General features: G+C 43.9%; 2 protein-coding genes across 3 annotated transcripts in view; one reads left to right on the forward strand and one right to left on the reverse strand.

The window, feature by feature from the left end:
• The window catches only part of ZWILCH (zwilch kinetochore protein), a 44409-nt gene extending 38540 nt beyond the window's left edge, over positions 1-5869 (forward strand). For both annotated transcript variants that reach the window (XM_036305593.1, XM_036305596.1), the window contains 2 exons: positions 3949-4069; positions 5367-5869. In XM_036305593.1, the coding sequence (XP_036161486.1) occupies positions 3949-4043 (95 nt within the window). In that variant the 3' untranslated portion in view covers positions 4044-4069; positions 5367-5869. The remainder of the gene's footprint in view (positions 1-3948; positions 4070-5366) is intronic.
• On the reverse strand, positions 5484-17950 carry LCTL (lactase like). Its single transcript, XM_036305603.1, has 13 exons — positions 17833-17950; positions 17308-17471; positions 16546-16633; positions 16183-16292; positions 14606-14734; positions 14408-14503; positions 13164-13218; positions 12911-13072; positions 9433-9707; positions 8811-8937; positions 8428-8627; positions 7544-7607; positions 5484-5617 (listed from the first exon to the last, which is right to left on the reverse strand). Exons 1-13 carry the CDS (start codon positions 17948-17950, stop codon positions 5502-5504), a joined length of 1704 nt encoding a protein of 567 aa, XP_036161496.1. The 3' UTR covers positions 5484-5501.
• Between the last annotated feature and the right edge of the window lie 501 nt (positions 17951-18451).

Consider the following 18451-nt stretch of genomic DNA (forward strand, 5'->3'; position numbering starts at 1 on the left):
AGTCCTTTGGTTGATCTTTCCCCCTTACCCCCACCCTCCCCTACCCTCCCTCCAAAGCCCGACAGTCCAATCAATGCCTCTCCGTCTCTGGATCAGTCCTTGTTCATCAGTTTATGTTGTTCATTATATTCCACAAATGAGTGAGATCATGTGGTATTTATCTGCTCTCCAGTTCCATCCATGCTGTGGCAAATGGTAAGAGTTCCTTTTTCTTCTTCCTCTTCTTAAAGAATACCTTTCAGCATTTCATATAATGCTGGTTTGGTGGTGATGAACTCCTTTAGCTTTTTCTTATCCGTGAAGCTCTTTCTCTGACCTTCTATTCTGAATGATAGCTTTGCTGGATAAAGTAATCTTGGTTGCAGGTTCATGCTATTCATCACTTTGAATATTTCTTGCCACTCCCTTCTGGCCTGCATGGTTTCTGTTGAGAAATCAGCTGACAGTCGTATGGGTACTCCCTTGTAGGTAACTGACTGTCTTTCTCTTGCTGCTTTTAAGATTCTCTCTTTGTCTTTTGCTCTTGGCATTTTAATTATGATGTGTCTTGGTGTGGTCCTCTTTGGATTCCTTTTGTTTGGGGTTCTCTGCGCTTCCTGGACTTGGAAGTCTATTTCTTTCACCAGGTGGGGGAAGTTTTCTGTCATTATTTCTTCAAATAGGTTTTCAATATCTTGCCCTCTCTCTTCTTCTGGTACACCTATAATTCTGATGTTGGTACGCTTGAAGTTGTCCCAGAGGCTCCTTACACTATCTTCATATTTTTGGAATCTCTTTTCTTTTTTCTTTTTCAGTTGGGTATTTTTTGTTTCTTTGTATTTCAAATCTTTGACTTGATTTTTGGGATCCTCTTGTCTGCTGTTGGATCTCCGTATATTATTCTTTATTTCAGTCAGTGTATGCTTAATTTCTAGTTGGTCCTTTTTCATGTCCTCCATGGTCTCACTATACTTATTGAGGGACTCATTAAATTTACCGGCGGTTTCCATAAAATTCTTGAAAAACCTTATAAACGTGGCCTTGAACTCTATATCCAGTCGTTTGCTTTCCTCCATTTCTGCCATTTGTGACCTGTTTCTTTGTCTCCGCATTTTGGCTGCTTCCCTGTGTTGATAGAGTGGCTTTGTGTGCTAGGTGTCCTGTAGGGCCCAGTGGCTCAGCCTCCCCAGTTACCTGAGGTGGACACTCTTGGTGCACCCCCTCGTGGGCTTTGTGCACAGTCTTGTTGTAGCTATGCCTTGGTTGTTGTAGGATCACTGGGAGGAATTGACCTCCAGGGCAATTGGCAGCGAGAATCAGCTGTGTCTGCAGTGGGAGAACTTCTGTGCTGGAGACACCCTTCTGGGGCAAGACTTGCTTCAGTGGGGCTTTGGTGCTCACTGAGACTGCACCCTGAGTGTGTCCCTTATGGATGTGAGGAGTTGTGATCTGGATGGTTCCCCTCTGACCACTGGGTACAGTGGCTCTTGGATCTAAGGAGGTGCTAATTTAGCCTCTGCCTGAGGTTACACAGCAGGAACTACGAAGAGAACTGCAGATTCCCCTTCCTTTTTTTTGGAGTTTGGAAGTGCCCTGATGATGCTCAGCTGTGTAGGAATGCAAGCCGCTGTGGGGCCTTGGGCCTTCTCTTGGAAGCTCTGGGTCTATCTGGCCCGGCTGCGGTTAGGTAATTACAGGTTGCAAATGGCCGGGGCATTCATATGCAAAAGCCTCTGCTGCAGCCTGGGCGGGGCGGGGTCTCAAGAAATCAAAGGGCGGAGAAAGCAGCTATGGCGGAGCCTCAGCCCTGCCCTAAGGAGTCGCGAGTCCCAGTGTCCCGGCAATGGCTGCAAGCACCTCTGAGGGAAAGCCGCTCTCAAGCTCGCCCGCTGCCAGACAGTCCAGTATCTCCCCGTATGAGTCCTGGGTCCCCAGAGACTTCCCAGAACCGGATTTCAGAGCCGTCGGGAGCTTGTGTCTCCCTCCGGATTCAAAAAGACAGCCGCGTCCTCAGGTGCCAGACCCTTTCCGCGCGCGAGCCCCCGTACCTCTGCACTCCACCTCCGCAGCTCCTCCCGCTCGCAGTGTGCTTTTCTTTCCTTCTAGTTGTAGAATTTACACTCAGCCAGCCCTCCTGTAGTTCTGGATGATGTCCACCTTGTGTTTTTGATGCATTTATCGATTGTTGTGGGAAGCAGCAATTTCCCGGTGTTTATCTATGCCGCCATCTTAGTTTCTCCCTATTTATTTAAGAATACATTTTTTTGATCAAGCAGTTTCTTTAATAGGAACTTATTCCACACATATAACCAGATGTGCAAAAAGACCTATGAACAAGATTATTGATTGCAGTACATAATGTTTACAGTAGCAAAATACTGGAGAAAACATAAAGATGGGCATAGACGAAGGTCTGGAAGGATACACCCAAATTCCTGAGGTGTAGCAAGGTGAGGGCAGGAGTGATTCTCATCTTTGGCTGAATGTTAGAATCATCTGGGGAATTTTTAAAGTTTAAAGTTCTTATACCCAGACCAAGTAAATTAGAATCTCTGGAAGAAGAGCCTGGAAATCAGTAATATTTAAAGTTCTCCAGGTAATTCCCTTGTGCAACTTAAGGTTGAGAACCACCAATTTAAACATTTTATTTTATTTACTATGTTGTTTCTGGTGTGTGTGTGTGTGTGTGTGTGTGTGTGTGTGTGTGTGTGTTTTAAGATATATATTACTTTTATGATTAAAAAGTAAGTTTTAAACACATGAACATATGTGATGTATTTTTGAAAATGCCGTTTTAAAATTTTACTACATAATGATTAAATGACCTCTGTCATGAGGAAATTCATGCAACATTAAACACCTTTTTCCAATGATGCTGAATAAGTGAAGGATACTGAACATATCTTTCAGTCTTTTTGATGCGTTCGTTTGAAAAAAAGAGTGAAAGTGATTTTTAATGTTAGAGTTAAAACAATTTGTTAATGCATTGGTGTAATGAGTCCTATGAAAATAAAATCTAAATGACATTGTATGTAAATAAATGAAATTGTGTGCTTAGAAATACATGCAAACTTCATTTTGGCTTGGATAATATAACCTCTTCTACCCATCATATATTCTTGATGTGTTTGTGTAGAAATTTTTCAGTGACCTTTGGCCCAAAACAAGACCCACTATTGAAGGACCTCATTTATATTCAAAAAAAGCACTGATTGTAAATATTAAAGCCCAGTAATGATTTTTTTTTCTAAAGGTCATATGTATTAAGAAGTTAGACTTTCTATTTCATTGGACTAAACACTTTGGTTGAATACTAGTTTTTCAAGATATCTAGTGGTATACTCTGGAGTAGAACAGTTGATATCAAAAGCAGGAAGACTTAAGAGAGAAAAATGTACCTTTATCTGCCATGGGAAGAGAGAATAATGATTTGGAGTTAATGGGGGACAAGACAGTGTCCAGTAGACTGTTGCTCACCCAGAGGGTGTTCAGGAAATTATTGTTGGTAATGGTGAGAATATGGAACCAAAATGTTGACCCTCAAGAAAGTGCACACAATCTCATCTAAATGTTAATTGTACCATTTATTTTGAAATACAACAGACTTCAGGAGGAAAAAACAGGTATGTGTAACCCTAAAACTACAAATCCTAGGTAGAATATTTTTTCTGAGATACATATTTAAGATTGGAAAAAATTATTTAACTGTAGTGGATGAGGCACAAACATAAAAAATACGTAATTTTTTTAAAAATCTGCTTTATATTTTAATTTGTTTAGTCATGTTTTCAATGCACCAAGAGTGTTTACTACTTAAAGGAATTGTTCTTGCTGCTTTTAGTCTAACAAATTCTCTTAAAGTAGAAGACACATCATTCAGGCTACCCCTCTATTATTGTAAAATTCAGCAGTGTATATGGTAGAAAAGTCAGCAGGGTGCAAACAATTCTGATCTCACTGTCTTTCTAGTTACAGATTTTTCTGAATCCATATTAAACAGTAGCCTGGAAGAAAGGATATCCTATACTGTCATGGTTACCTGCAGCCAGGTGCATTTCAAGTGAAGTGTGCTGATGGGCTCCTCTATCAGGTAGTATGTTCACTTTTTGTTCTCTCTGAATACTTTGTAATGTGTTATGTTTTTCCCCTACAACATAAATGCTGACTTAATACATTAGGAATATAGATTACTTATCAGTAATCATATAAAAGACTTACCAGATGCTACTGAGCAGTGTAAGTCTTTAATTTCCTGTCTACTTTCTGTAGTCAACTTACTAGGTCAGTTTAATTCTAAAACCAGGGAAACAAAAACAATTTTTTTTTTTTTGAGTGGAAATATTGTACCTTAAAGCTGGATATAGCCGAAACTGGTTTGGCTCAGTGGATAGAGTGTCAGCCTGCGGACTGAAAGGTCTCAGATTCGATTCCGGTCAAGAGCATGTACCTGGGTTGTGGGCACATCCCCAGTAGGAGATGTGCAGGAGGCAGCTGATTGATGTTTCTCTCTCATCGATGTTTCTAACTCTCTATCTCTCTCCCTTCCTCTCTGTAAAAAAATCAATAAAATATATTTTTTTAAAAAAAGCTGGATATAGAGTAGAAAGAGTTTGATTTTAAAAATATTAATGGGAAAGAAAAACATTGGACAGGTGCATCAGTTTGACATGGAAAACAAAGATTTGTTAAAAGCAATTTTACCCCAGCCCAATTGTAAGACTAAATAAACCCCATTTAAAAAAAGTTTAATTTGAGAGTATTAACCAACCAAAAGAATTAATGGAATAGCATTCCTACTATCTTAATGTTTTTGTGTTTCAGAAACATTAAATGAGTAATCAGATAATGAGTAAAATACCTGATATTATGCCTTCTTAAGCCATGTTTTGTCCTCAGATAAATGGAGACTAATTTTAGCATAGTTAAGAATAAAATGAATTCTAATTTTAAAAAGCAAATTAACTAGTTAAAGAAAAGATATATAAATTAATTATATTTTTTCGAGATACTGAAATTAGGAAAGTGTATGTGCTCATTTGCTTGGTACCCACCTAAGCTTTCTCTGGTTGCCTTATAGGATTTATAAACTGAAAGGATTGTTATTTATAGATGATTGACTATCCATCATGTGTAAGACAGTGCTTAGATGGCATTTATTTCTACATTAAAGTTATGTTTCTGGACAGACTTAAAAATAAAATCAAGTTATAAAAGTTTGTACATTGTGATCCCTTTTTGCAAAATGAAAATAGGTTCCAAAAAAAGAAAATAGGTGCATATTAGACAGCAAAATATTAACTTTGACTTTGAGAATGGTAAAATAACAGGTGATTTTTATTTTATTTATTAAATGCTTATTTTTTATTTTTTTAATTCTTAAATCCCAGCATAAGCCCAAAAAAGCAAAAAGAAAAACATTTCTATGGAGCCTGAAACAGAGATATGTAAATTTTTGAAGCAGAAAATGGAGGAAGAGCCGGAAGATTACTGAAAGATGAAGCTGCAAAATGGGTAACCCTGTCTCAGCTCTGGCTCCGCAGGAGGGACATTAGGAGAACTGCAGCGATTAGTACACAGAGGGTACAGACTGTGGGTACCACGATCTCCGTCACCATCTGCATATGACTTAGCAAAGGCTCTGGAAAGGAATACCACCACAAATGGGAATGTGATCATTTCAGCAAGTATAGTTCATCCTGAAAGCTTTAGCTGTATTGGAAAACCTTGGAAAATGGCATCACACTGTCTAATTATTCTCACTTGCTATTAAAGAATTAAATGTTATAAAAAGTTATGTGAGGTATTTGGAAATATTTCAGAAAACAGGACAAAGAATGCCTAAATTTGATTCTTCCATAGGTACTGTAATAAAGACTTAAGTGTGTATGAATCCTTGTGCTGACCATAATTAATCTCAGATTATTAGCAGCTATATCCCACGGTTTTATAATTTTCACTGGGGGAATTTGTGAAAGAAAAATCCTTAGGAAACATTTCCAGCCTTTCAAAGATGTTATTGTGTATCTTAAAAGGTATAGGAGTTTCTTTATTGTGACATAGTTAACATAGTTACTCCTGAAGAGTTAAATGTTAAGCATATTTCATGTATGTGAATATAGTAGAGGACATTGATACAATACCAGCCTTTAGGTTTTGTGTAGTCACCCTGGTTACCAAGGTGAATAAGGCACAGGCCCTGCTCTTAAAGAGCTTATAAGCTCAACAAATTCCCCATCATGTCTGTTCATGATAAAAGTTTATTTTTGTTGAATGGCATATGTATCCTTAATATTGCCTGGTTATTTAGATGTGGGAAGGGGGATAGGCACAGTGGTATATTGGCCTATAAAAAATAGCTGAATTGGTAGGGTTTGGTCTAGCACTTTCCACCTCTGATACCACATTAAAGATATGTTCATTAAAACACATCTTTAGCCTGGCTAGTGTGGATCAGTGGTTGAGCATCGACTTATTAACCAGGAGGTCACGGTTCAATTCCTGGTGAGGGCACATGCCCAAGTTGGCTCAATCCCCAGGGGGGTGTGCAGGAGGCAGCCGATCAATGATTCTCTCTCATCATTAATGTTTTTATCTCTTCTTCCTTCCTCTCTGAAATCAATAAAAATTTATTTTTTATATATATATATATAAATTTATATATAATTATATATATAATTATATATATTTTTAAATATATATATATAAATATATATATATTTATATATATATATATATATATATATATATATATATATATTTAAAAATCAGGAAGTGTATTTCTCTGCCCTTGTAAAGAGATGACAAAATTCAAAGAAACAAATGATATGTGTTGGCATTTCTTATTATTCTACATCTCTGAGCTTTTAAAATCCCATTGCATAAGAAATGATGCCTTCTGCCCAGCCAGTGTGGTTCAGTGGTTGAGCATCAACCCATGAAGCAAGAGATCACAGTTCAATTCCCTGTGAGGGCACATTCCTGGGTTGCAGGCTCGTTCCCCAGTAGGAGGCATACAGGAGGCAGCTGATCAATGATTCTTTCTCATTGATGTTTCTATCTCCCTCTCCCTTCCTGTCTCTCAAATCAATAAAAACATGAAGGGGGGGAAAAAAAGCCTTTTATGAGGTCAGGGACCTTGTTTTGTTCATTGCTGTATCCCCAGAGGTTAAAACACCCCCTTCCTAAAAGTGAGTACTTAACAATTACTTTCTGAATGAGTGAATAAAATATATAGTGTTCTTTGACTTTATTTCATTTGGTATAATGGTTGAATTTTCCCCTCTTTCCACAAAGCCTACTATAACAAAACTTAAAGATGTATAAGTTTACATTATGATTCAGGGAGAATAAGAATAAAGTGGATAAATTTCTCTTTCTGGTAAGTTTTTAAAATATGATTTTAAATGCTTATAAAATAGACATTTGTAATTAAAATAAATTACTGTTAATTATGTGATTTGGAAGATTGACATAGGGTAGGTCCACATTTTGAGATTTTGGTAATGTTATTATCTATGTAATTATGTAGTTTAATTCTCAAAGGGGAGAGTTAAAATATACTCACCTGCAGCAAGCATCTGATTGTTGATTGAGCAAGTTTCCAAGGCTTTGAAGTACCAACTTTCCACCTAAAAAAAGCCGCTTGGTAATTAATGTTTTTAATCCACTTGTAGATTAAATTAGTTAACACTTATTAAATACCTATGTGCGTCATTGTGAGGGGGTCAAAATGCAGTCTTTATTCTTAAGGAGCTTATAACCTAGTGCTTTCCTAGAAATGCAAGACTAGAGGATGCCCGATCGCTGTCCGTCACTGTTTCCACGTCTCACTGGGGTCCCCCTAAAAGAATTGGGAACTAAGTGAAATCTGTAAAAATGACTTTCATTAAGACATTCTAAATTACATTTTCTATTCCCTGCCATTAGGTACAGCAACATAAAGAGCTGCTAGAAAAAAATTATGTTATTGAAAATGTTTGGTATGTTTTAAAGGATTATTACATTTAATTATTTTTAATCTCATTTGGAGCCAGTGCATCTGTATGACTCTGCCATTTGGTGGGAAGAGAAATGAACGTTTGACTTCCTTGACTTTTCATGTCTCTTAAAGAATTTGCAATATTTATTTACATTAAGATATAACATTTAGAAGAACATTGAACTTAAAGTCTTTATTGACTAATACAGCCTAAAGCGAACAGGACTCCTGCATTATCATAGTCTGCCCTTAATGTTCTGCATGTTAGGATTGATTTTAATGTGTGCATACCCTGTTCTAAGCAAATGAGCAAAGAGGTTGTGTGAGGTAGGGTCAGAGACGAAAGGCCATGCTCCCACAGACCCCTGTCCTTTCAGGGAGGAAAGGGGAAAGAGGTGTTTGCCGAACTCTGTGTGCCCAGCTGCCCAGGTCTTCTAAAGTCCAGAATGAGTAACAGGGATTAGTCCTACCTCTCTTGGGTTGGGAAAGCCATTGGCAGTGACAATCTTCTTGTAATATTGAACTGAAGCTTTTGGATACCGAGGCTTATTTCTGTTGTTAAATTCGACATAGTAGAATCCGTATCTATTTGAATATCCTTTCTCCCATTCAAACTGATCCAACAGAGACCAGGAAGTATACCCTTTTATGTTAGCACCATCTTTTATAGCTGCAAAGACATTTTATTCCATTTTTAATGCAGTACATTTTCTTGGAAAAATAATATGAAGATAATCTTAAATGTTTTCATTTATGAGATTTAGAAACAAGTTTTAGTCAACCATGTGTATTATCAAATTTTGTTCAAGTTAAATAGAAACATATGTGAAGACAGTCTTGGTTTGTATCTCACCTTTTAACATTTCATTTATATATCCTTTAAGGTATTTAATTCTCCACTTGTCACATAATTGAGTACAGTGTAATGTTTGCGATGCTCCATTTTCCATCACATATATGGGAGGATCACCATATTGAGTCTGAAAGTGAGTCATAGTAACAAATATCTTTAAAAATCCAACTTACAGGTGGGTTTCTGAGTCTGAGGTACCTATAGACACACATGTTCAAGCCTGCCATATTTTAATCGAGTGTGTTTAGGGTTTAGTAAATTCCAGTTCACACATTTAAATATATTTAGAGATGAATGCAGGCAAGAGGCAGGTTCATTTAAAAGAATATGTTTCTCAGTAAATCAGCATCATTGTAGAGAGAATATATTCATATCTTGTTCTTTCCGCATATTCCATTTCAGGTGAGAAGGGCAGCAGAATAACAAAGTGGGATAAGACTTTTAGCTACAGGGTATATACATTGAAATACTTATTTATAGTAGGCATTAGACTGTAAGGTCTATATTAGCCTTTGAAGTATGAGTAACTGCATTTGTTTTAAATGTAAGCACCTGTGCTTAAGCTCTAAGACCATGAATTCAGGTCAAAAATGCCTTTTAAATAGCTTAATGTAATAGTCACCTGAGCAAAGTTGAGGAGCCTCCTAAATCCCCATGGCACAGAATAGAGCCACTGAGACCCCAGATCAGGCCAGTTTGGGTCAACCAGTTCTACTAAGTCACGATCGTTCTGGTAGCTGGGCCCCCGGCGGGCAGGGTAGTTCCTTTCTGTGATGTACCGGGTTGTAAAATGACCTAATCCTAAGAAATCAGATGTGCCTTTAATGTAGCTCTTTTCTTGGAGTGAGAACACAGGTAACCTCGACACATCCAGGCCTTGCTCTGCACTCTTTCTTCCTATTGAGAGAGAAAAATAGAAGTTAACAGTGATTCTCACAATCATTTTATGTACCATGATGATACTGGCATGTTGGACATAAAACCTTTTATCCAGATCATGGGCTTTGGGATTCATTTGTATGGAAAATGTAACCTTAGCTTTTCAAACTGGAATTTTGACATTTGAATATGATCCAAAAATGTAAACGTTTGTATTGTTTAAAAGTAATACTTTCATAGGTTATTCAGTAAGTGGTATGTTGACAAGTGTGTAGCCATCTGGAAAATAGTAGTGTTGGATTCCTATATTATTCCTTACATCAAAAATTGGTAATTTTAATTGCCCCTGGGAAAGGAACAGGAAGGCCAGTGGGAGGTGGGGGCATATGGTCATGTTCATGCTGGGTAAGCTGGTACATCTCTATGTTAGAAATTTTTTTAATTGATTTTTTTTTGAGAGAGAGATACATTGGTTTGTTGTTCCACTTATTTATGCATTTTGGTCTCTTCTTGTATGTGCCCTGACTGGGTATTAAACCCACAACCTTGGCATACATATTGGGACATCACTCTAATCAACTGAGCTACCTGGCCAGGGCTGGACATTTTATAAAGGTATATGTCCTTTCACTGATCAATCACAAATCTGTTTATCCTACCTTTTATTCACTCTTGTAAAAAGATGTATGTACATGGACCTTCATTGTAGATTGAGTAGCAAAAGGTTAGAAACAATCTGAATGTCTATCAGGAGAGAATGGTTAAATAAATGGGGTATCTATCAGTACACCTGCAGCCATTGGAATGAATGAGGCAGTACTTTGTATACCAACATGGAAAGAATGCCCAGGTACATGTTTAAATGGAACAAAGCTGCAGAACGTTGCCTATGATACCAGGTACCACCTCACAGCAGTGCTTTTGCTCACACATGTACAATCCATGCCTGGAGTGTGCTTCCTCCCGGGAGGATGAGAGTGGTGGGGAGGGGGAGGGAGGGACAGAAGCTTGACTTTTCACTTTGTACTATCTTGTACTTAGAAAAATTTGAAACACCCTGGCCAGGTAGCTCAGTTGGTTAGAACATTGTCCTGATATGCCAAGGTTGTGGGTTCCATCTCTGGTCAGGACACATACATTGAGTTTTTTTCTTTTTAAGAGAGAGTGGAAGGGAGGGAGAGGGGGAAAGAGAGAATGAAACATCGATGTGAGAGAGACACATGGATTGGTTGCCAACCCCATGGGCCCTGACTGGGGCTGGGACTGAACCTGCAACCCTTTGATGCACAGGCCAACACTCTACTGAGCAACACTGACCAGGTTGTGACTGCATCTTTAATTCAGTCACACTGAAGGACTGAATTTTTAATTTTAGTAGACAAATGGCTATAGGCTGTCATTGGATAGCATAGACATACATTGTGTGTGTGTGTGTGTAATGTGTATCTGTATATATCATTCTATATCTGTGTATAAATATATATACATTATTCATAACATTTCTGTCATCACCAAAAGTTCTATTGGTCAGCGCTGGTGTAGAATTACTTTTGCCCATATGTTTATTGTGAGTAAAAAGGTGCTGGAGGAGCCTGGAAGTAATTTGTGAACAAGATTTCAAGCAGATGCTTTCACTCCTAAAGAAAATATCAACTGCTCAGAGGACCCTTCTTTCCACATTGTGTAAAGGAAAACCTCAGCCCAGTTCTACTTATCACAGAGTGGGAGTTGGTAGGGTCTGGGATGATTGGCCTTAAGCCCAAGAAAACTGCTCTATGACAAATCATCAGTTTGGCTTTCGGTGCAGTCCTGCGTGGCTCCTGTGATGCCCTCAGGGTCATGAAAGAGTGAGTGCGCCTGTGAATGATGGACGTGCCGCAGGAACACGGGCGCTGTGGCCATGGCGCTTCTTCCTTGTGCATCTTGAAGAAATCATTCCCAAGATTTTGCGTGTATGTGTACAGGCGTGCCACAGAACTGTTACTGCCAAGAGATTTTTAGAGATTATTTTGTCTGATCCTTCATTGCATATGATAAAACTGACACTCAAAGAAGTGAAGCACCTCGTCCAGTCACTCACTGGTTAGTTGCAGAGTTGGAATCAGATAAGTCTGATGACTGGTGCTGTAGAAAGGGAAAGTTTTTGATATGTTGGCTGTTCTCAAACATCCAGAATAGCCTTATTACATGTGAGATTGTAACCTATTTCAATGCCATCCTTGTCTCTTTTTTTGTAGTGGAGTGTGGGCTGAGGCCTCTAAATCACACAGAGATAATACGTTTACATTCCTATGGCCAGGCGCTGCGGGTTGCCTGCCCTTTAGTCCCAGGCCTGTCTTCCTTGCCCTCTTCCCAGGTGCCATGTCCTTTATGGTCCCTCCCTAGCCTCTGAGGTCCTACCTCTGGTGGCCTAGGGCACTCTAAGGCACGTGGTTCTGTCCTTTAAGGCACGAAGTGAAAGCAGCTTTGGGTGGAAGCTATTTCCTGGGAAGATTCTTGTTCTTAAAAACATATGACAGAGCTATTTCCTTTTTCCTGCCCCTGCGTGTTGACGTGTAAAGATGTGATGCCTGGAGCTGCTGCAGCGTCTGTGGCATTGGGAGTAGTTGATGGTGCCGAGGGGAAAGGTGGAATGAGCTGAGTCTTCAAAGATTAACCTAGCCCTGGATCATCCTCCTCTAGACTCGGGATGATAAATTCCCTACTTTCCAAGTGGCGTTAGTTGGAGTTTTCTGTTATGTGGCACTTAAAAGCATCCAAACTGATAAGGCCATGTGCGCTGTACCTATCTTCATTCTCTTCTCTGACACTGGAAACCAGAGCTTGGGAAGTATTTCTCAAGTGACAGAAAAAACTGGCAATAGAACTGACACCACCCATGACTGTGTCTTTGATTTCTCTCTTCTACTTCCCTGCAGTTAAAAAGGAGTGGATTGGGGAGGAAAAGGCAGGACAGCAGGACACAAAAGAGCAGCCCAGAGAACTGCTACATTTTTCTCCTGGGTTTTGAACTTCTTGTGATTTGTTTGGGTGTTGTCATCCGCGCCGCCCTCCACCCCCACCCCCCATACACACACTGGCCTAATTTAAACAACCAGTTCTCAGTTCTTGACAGCCACACCCAACCCCAGGGTGTTCTACCCTCCTGCCTTTTGCTTATTTCACCTAAGTTCAGTACTGTCGCTGTGGCATCTGCAGTTTTAAAATGGGTCTTGGCTCACCGATGCGCTCCTTCATGACTTGGGGGTAGTCACCAGCATAAATGGGGTTGGCAAACCAGCCCAGGCAGAACTGTAGATATCTCTCGGCAGCTTCTATGTCCTTGGGATTACTAGTGTCCACTGGTTCCCCCCAGTCGCAGTTTAATGAAATCCCCACCAGCCCTTAAAGGAAAAGAAAGAAGGGGTGGCAGTCAGGAGTGACCATCACTCTTCCGGACACGTGATTCTCAGCACGTGTGGCGGTGCAGCTCACCTTGCTGCCTGCTGCGCCATGTGCTGTTGTAAGAATGCCAGGCTTGGGCATGGGCCTGAAAGAGGAAGGACTTCATCAGGGGGCCTGACCCATCCATTTCTCTCCTCCCTTTCCTTCCTAACTCTAGAGATCCAGATGGAGTCCCATCATTCTCATGAGTCTAGCCTTGATTATCACAATCCATAGTCTCCCATCCTCTGACCTCCAGAGGCACTTATTTTCTTTGTACGATACAGGAAACTTGGTCTAAATCTGGCATAAACACATAAACCACCACTACGTGTCTTTTTTTTCTAAGGTTTTTGCTAAAGCTTCTCATGTTCCTGGTTGTCCACTGCAGTGATAGGCAGTACTTTTCCCCTACCGAGCTCAGGAAGCTAGGAAAATACCAAGCACCTGGCACATCCTTGAGAAATGGGATTCAAAATGTGCCAGCCTACCTTCTTTTCATATTCTCTCCCAGTGACCCACTGATGTCTCCAGAGCTCTGGCCTTTAAATATTCACAGTTGCTCTTCATTGCTGCTTCTAAACCATCTCTCCTTCCTCCTTCAAAAACCCTAGGTCTTGTCAGGCTGGCGTGGCTCAGTGGTTGAGCATCGACCTATGAACCAGGAGGTCATGGTTCGATTCCCGGTTGGGGCATATGCCTGGGTTGTGGGCTGGATCCCCAGTGTGGGGTATGCAGGAGGCAGCTGATTGATGATTCTCTCTCATCATTGATGTTTCTATCTCTCTCTCCCTCTCCCTTCCTCTCTGAAATCAATTAAAATATATTTAAGAAAAAAACAAAACCCTAGGCTATCAGAGGAGTACTCTTAAATTACTACTGTCCTTCACCAACTGTCCTCCAGTTACTTCTGCTCATTCATTGAAGTTTTCAGCCTCTAGTTCACTGTCATTCCCCCGCTCCTGTCACCATTCCACACAAGACAGTTTAGACCTACAGGGGACAAGTTTTCCCATGCGCGCCCTCTACCCCTTGGCTGGATTGTAAGCCCTAGCGAGCGGCCAGGAAACACCATCTCAGCCTCAGTGTCCCGCAGAGCACCGGATGACAGGACACTCCGGTCAGTCTTCATGGAAGGAAAGTGGACGGTGAGAAAGGGCTCTGGAAGATGCTGGCTCTGAGGTGGGGCCACAGAGGACAGAGCTCAGGCTCGGACCCCTGGGCATGCAGAGCGGACACTGGGGCTTGTCCCTCCACCCTGAACCCAGACTTCCCTCCCAGAAAGCCCGCCTCACCTTAATGATGTGGTGAGCCGCCTTGTACAAGCCTGTGCCGTGGAGCTTCAGGCCTGGTGCGTGGTGGCCCGTCTCATAGCCCTTTTCTGCCATTGTCTACAGGGATGGCAAACGGGGACCGATAGGGCCTGTGAGAAGTGGCAGGGACGCTCTGGCCTGGGAAGTGGGTTTTCTCACCTGGAGAGGGGCCCTGCTTACCCGCGGATCACTGAAAGTGACCCAGTACTTCACCCGGTCCCCAAAGGCCTCGAAGCACAGGTCGGCGTAATCGCTGAAGTAGCTGGTCATGCTCGCGTTCTGCCAGCCGCCGTACCTGACCTGGAGCAGCTGCGAACAGAGGGCGCAGAGAGGAGCTGGTGCCCAAGGGTCTGTCTGCAGAAAAGACTCGGAGCTGATCGGCCCAGTGTGTGGGAGACGCAGGCGAGTACAGCTACAGAGGATGCTGGGAGGAGAGGGCGGCAAAGACGCAGCGCGTTGAGCATTTAAGACTGAAGATGATGGCAGTGATGGACCATGACGCGTAAATGTGGGGACGAACTGTGTTAGGGACCTTGGGAGCAGGGAAGGTTTGAGATTCATGCTTCAAAGGAACTGGATAGAGTGCATATTTAAGAAAATTTGCCAAGGGAAAGAAGCGTGATCATGGGGAAATAATCTTAAATATAAATTCCGAAGAAATAAGGCACTGGGCAGGAAAGCTCTGTTTGGGATTCTGAGGGCCGTGCCGCTGTCAGAACCGCAGAGGAGCCTGTTATGAGAGAGAGGACTCCGCTTCCTTCAGTACAGGGCTCTCTCCCAGCCAGAGGATCTGCTCACGAGGGCCGGCTTTCCCGGGTTCAGCATTCCATCAATATTACCTACCAGCTCTCCTTGGGGGGTTTGAGGGGATGCTAAAGGGTAGGTAAGTGAAGGCAACCAACCAAGGACGAAGCTGGGGGATGGTTTCCAGTTCATCTGCTTAAAGGCTGCTCTCTGCCCCCAGCCCCAGCTTAGAGACTTCCCTTCCCATAGAACAAACCCTGTTACCTCAGCTCAGCGGTTGAAGCCTTGCAAGTTGCCCCTCCCATCTCTATCCTGCCCCCTCCAGCCTGCTCCCCAAACTCTAACCGAATCACTTGCCCAGCTGCTCCCTGCTCCTTGCCATGCTCCCTCCAGCCAGAACACCGCTCCTCCCACTTCATGTCCCAGCTTGCAAAGCACTGACCAGACTCATTCTCCTCCCAGCACCTCCCTGAGGCCATGTCCCTATCCTCTGCCTTCCCACCACCCTGTGTCACAGGGTCACATACATGGCTCCTCCCCTGGCTGGGCTGTGAGCTCTGTGTGGTCCTGTTGAAGGAACAGTGATGTCTCACGGTGATGTTCTTAAGTGTGTTCACACTTCATGGAAACTGCTTGGGGAGGAGGTGGGGCTCGTATGTGAGCACATATGGCCGCTGGCTCAAACAAACTGGGGAAAAGGCTAAACAAACTTGTTAATTATAGCATGTCATCAGATCTTACTCAAAAAGATGTTTTCCTCTTTATAGTTTGATTTGCTGTTTTTAGGACAAATGTTCTGGAAAACCTCAAAATCCGCAGTTAATCACTTACTACAAACATCAGTTAAACCAGCGACCTCCCAGCCACGAGTGAGTCAGATTTCTTCTTGACTCCTTCCCATCTTTGTGTCTGGACCCCAGGCTTGGCCCCCACCTTGGCGTCCTAGGGCCCAGATCAGGCCCCCTGCTGCCGAGCTGAGCTCCCATGGGCCTCTGCGCCTGCACAGCCCTCACCTGCGGGAGGTCCCAGTGGTGCAAGGTCACGATGGGGGTGATGTTGCTCTTCAGAAGGGCATCGATGACGTCGCTGTAGAATTTGATTCCCTTCTCGTTCACCTGGTCACCTGAAGGTGAGATGAAAGGGGGCTTGACAAGAAAGGACCGCGGCCTGGGCCTTCTGAAATGCTGCACTCGTAGGGCTGACCACCAGCACGTGAACCTCAAAGGGGTGGTATAGACTCCTGGGAGCCCAGCTGCCTGCAGAGCCTGTGAAAGCTGCTGCCAGAAGAAACTGTCCGTGGTCTCCGTCCCCAGGACTCTCCCTCTCCGTGGCCTAAAGGGGCCACGCTGGGGCCGGGAAGGGGCTGCCTAGCTTACCTCGGACACCAGTGGGTAGGAGCCTGGGCCAAGACAGGGAGAAGCGGTAGTGGTTCACGTGCAGCTCCCTCAGCAGAATGATGTCCTCCTGTGCAGACAGGGCGGGAGGCAGGGCAGGTGGCCTGGGCCCTGCGGTGGGCAGGTAGGGGCACCCTGAGGGGCCCCAGGCCAAGGCTCACTCATGCCTAGGTTCCTCGTGGGTGAGGAAGCAGCTGTTTCCTCATCTATATAATAGGTGTGATACATACCACCCGCCCCTGCTTCCTCCTGGGATAGAGTCAAATAAATGCAGGATATGGGGCGCTTTGCGAGGGCCGTAGGGTATTCCTAATAAACGTGGGTGATGAGTTCCCCAAAAACGTCAGTCCAGAGAAGGAGAGTGGATGCTGAGCAGAGGGATTGAGGATGAGCTGGTCCCACTCCCTCCACAGGGGCTGATTCACATGCAGGGATCAGGGATTCAGGCCACTGTGGCCTATGGGCCCTGGGCCATAACATCTGCCCTTCGGCTACCCCTCACTCGGGTACCACAGCAGGGCCCTGAGTCAGCTGGCACCCTGCTCTCCTTTCCTCCTACATCTACCGTCCTACATCCTGCCCACATGCCAGTCCCCATCCCCACTCGCCCCATCCCCTTTGGTGGGGAGTGTTTAGCAGAGCACTGGGTTGATATTGTCACTTGGGCTCCCTCAGGATGTCACTTCCCACCTCTCAGCTAGCTGCGTGCTCCAGCACCCACCCACACGCACACCCTTCACTCACCTGGACCCTGTAGTAGCCATTACAGGCCACATCTGCTGTCTCCTCCCCGAGCACTTTCCCCTTCCCGCTGTGCGTGAAGGCATCCCAGATGCTGGGCCCCTTCCCATCCTGGTCCCAGGCACCCTCTGTCTGGAAGGCGGAGCTGCCCACACCCCAGGAGAATCCTGCAAGTAGAGACCCCAGGCTGGGCTCAGGGGGCTCCCACCACTGTCCAGCTGGGGACTAGGGTTGTGCTCCCAGCCGCAGGGCAGCCCCTCCCCATCTCTAGGAGAGGGAGTGGGTGGGTAGATGGGGGGGAGACAGAATGCATTAAAAACATTCTTGACAGTGTTAGCTCTCACAGCATGCTATCTGTAGAGTAACTAAACAAATCTGTTAGGAACTTCTTTTATTTGAGAACACTACAGAGAGTTATTTTCTACATTCTACCTGTCGGGAAGCTAAAACACCAAATCCCCTGGCAAAGCCAGCCAAGGTGGACAAGCCGACAGACAGACAGACAGACCAACAGAGGGATGGACATACCAGGTGGAAAGGTTCCGTAGTAGAAGGAGGCCTCTTCTGGGGATCCCTTCCTGGTGGCCCCCAGCCCAGACACCAGAAGCAGCACCCACCAAAGGGTGACAAATGGCACTGCCTTCATGGCACCTGGCCCGCCCCCATTCCTGCAAAAGCGCACCTGGCAGGTGTAGGCCCGCACAGCCAGGGATGGGGGGCCGGACCCCAGCTTGGGGCCAAGGCCAGGAGGGGAGGAGGAGGGGAGGTAGGCGCGCTTTATCCAGAGCAGCGTTGGCTTAGCTGGGGCCCAGCAGCGGAGGCTGAGGCTGGGCACCAGATGTAATTCCTGCAGATGTGAAGCACTAAGGAGGAGATGGATGCTGGGCTTGGGGAGCTCTGGGTCTGATGGGGAAGGCCCCCATCAACCCCACTCCCTGCGTGATAGGGGACCCAGCCCACACCCTGTGAGAGACCCGGTCTAATGGGAAACCACCTCTCCCTAGAGAAATGTGTGATGGGGCAGGCAGGACAACCAGAGCGCCTCTGCAGCACCCCCACCTACACACTGTGCATGCAGAGGGATGGACCCCCCCATTTTCAAGCCGGGGACGGTGAGCAGGGTCACCACCCTGAGGGTCAGGGCAAT

Source organism: Myotis myotis, unplaced genomic scaffold (assembly GCF_014108235.1).
Source record: "Myotis myotis isolate mMyoMyo1 unplaced genomic scaffold, mMyoMyo1.p scaffold_m19_p_1, whole genome shotgun sequence".
NCBI lineage: Eukaryota > Metazoa > Chordata > Mammalia > Chiroptera > Vespertilionidae > Myotis > Myotis myotis.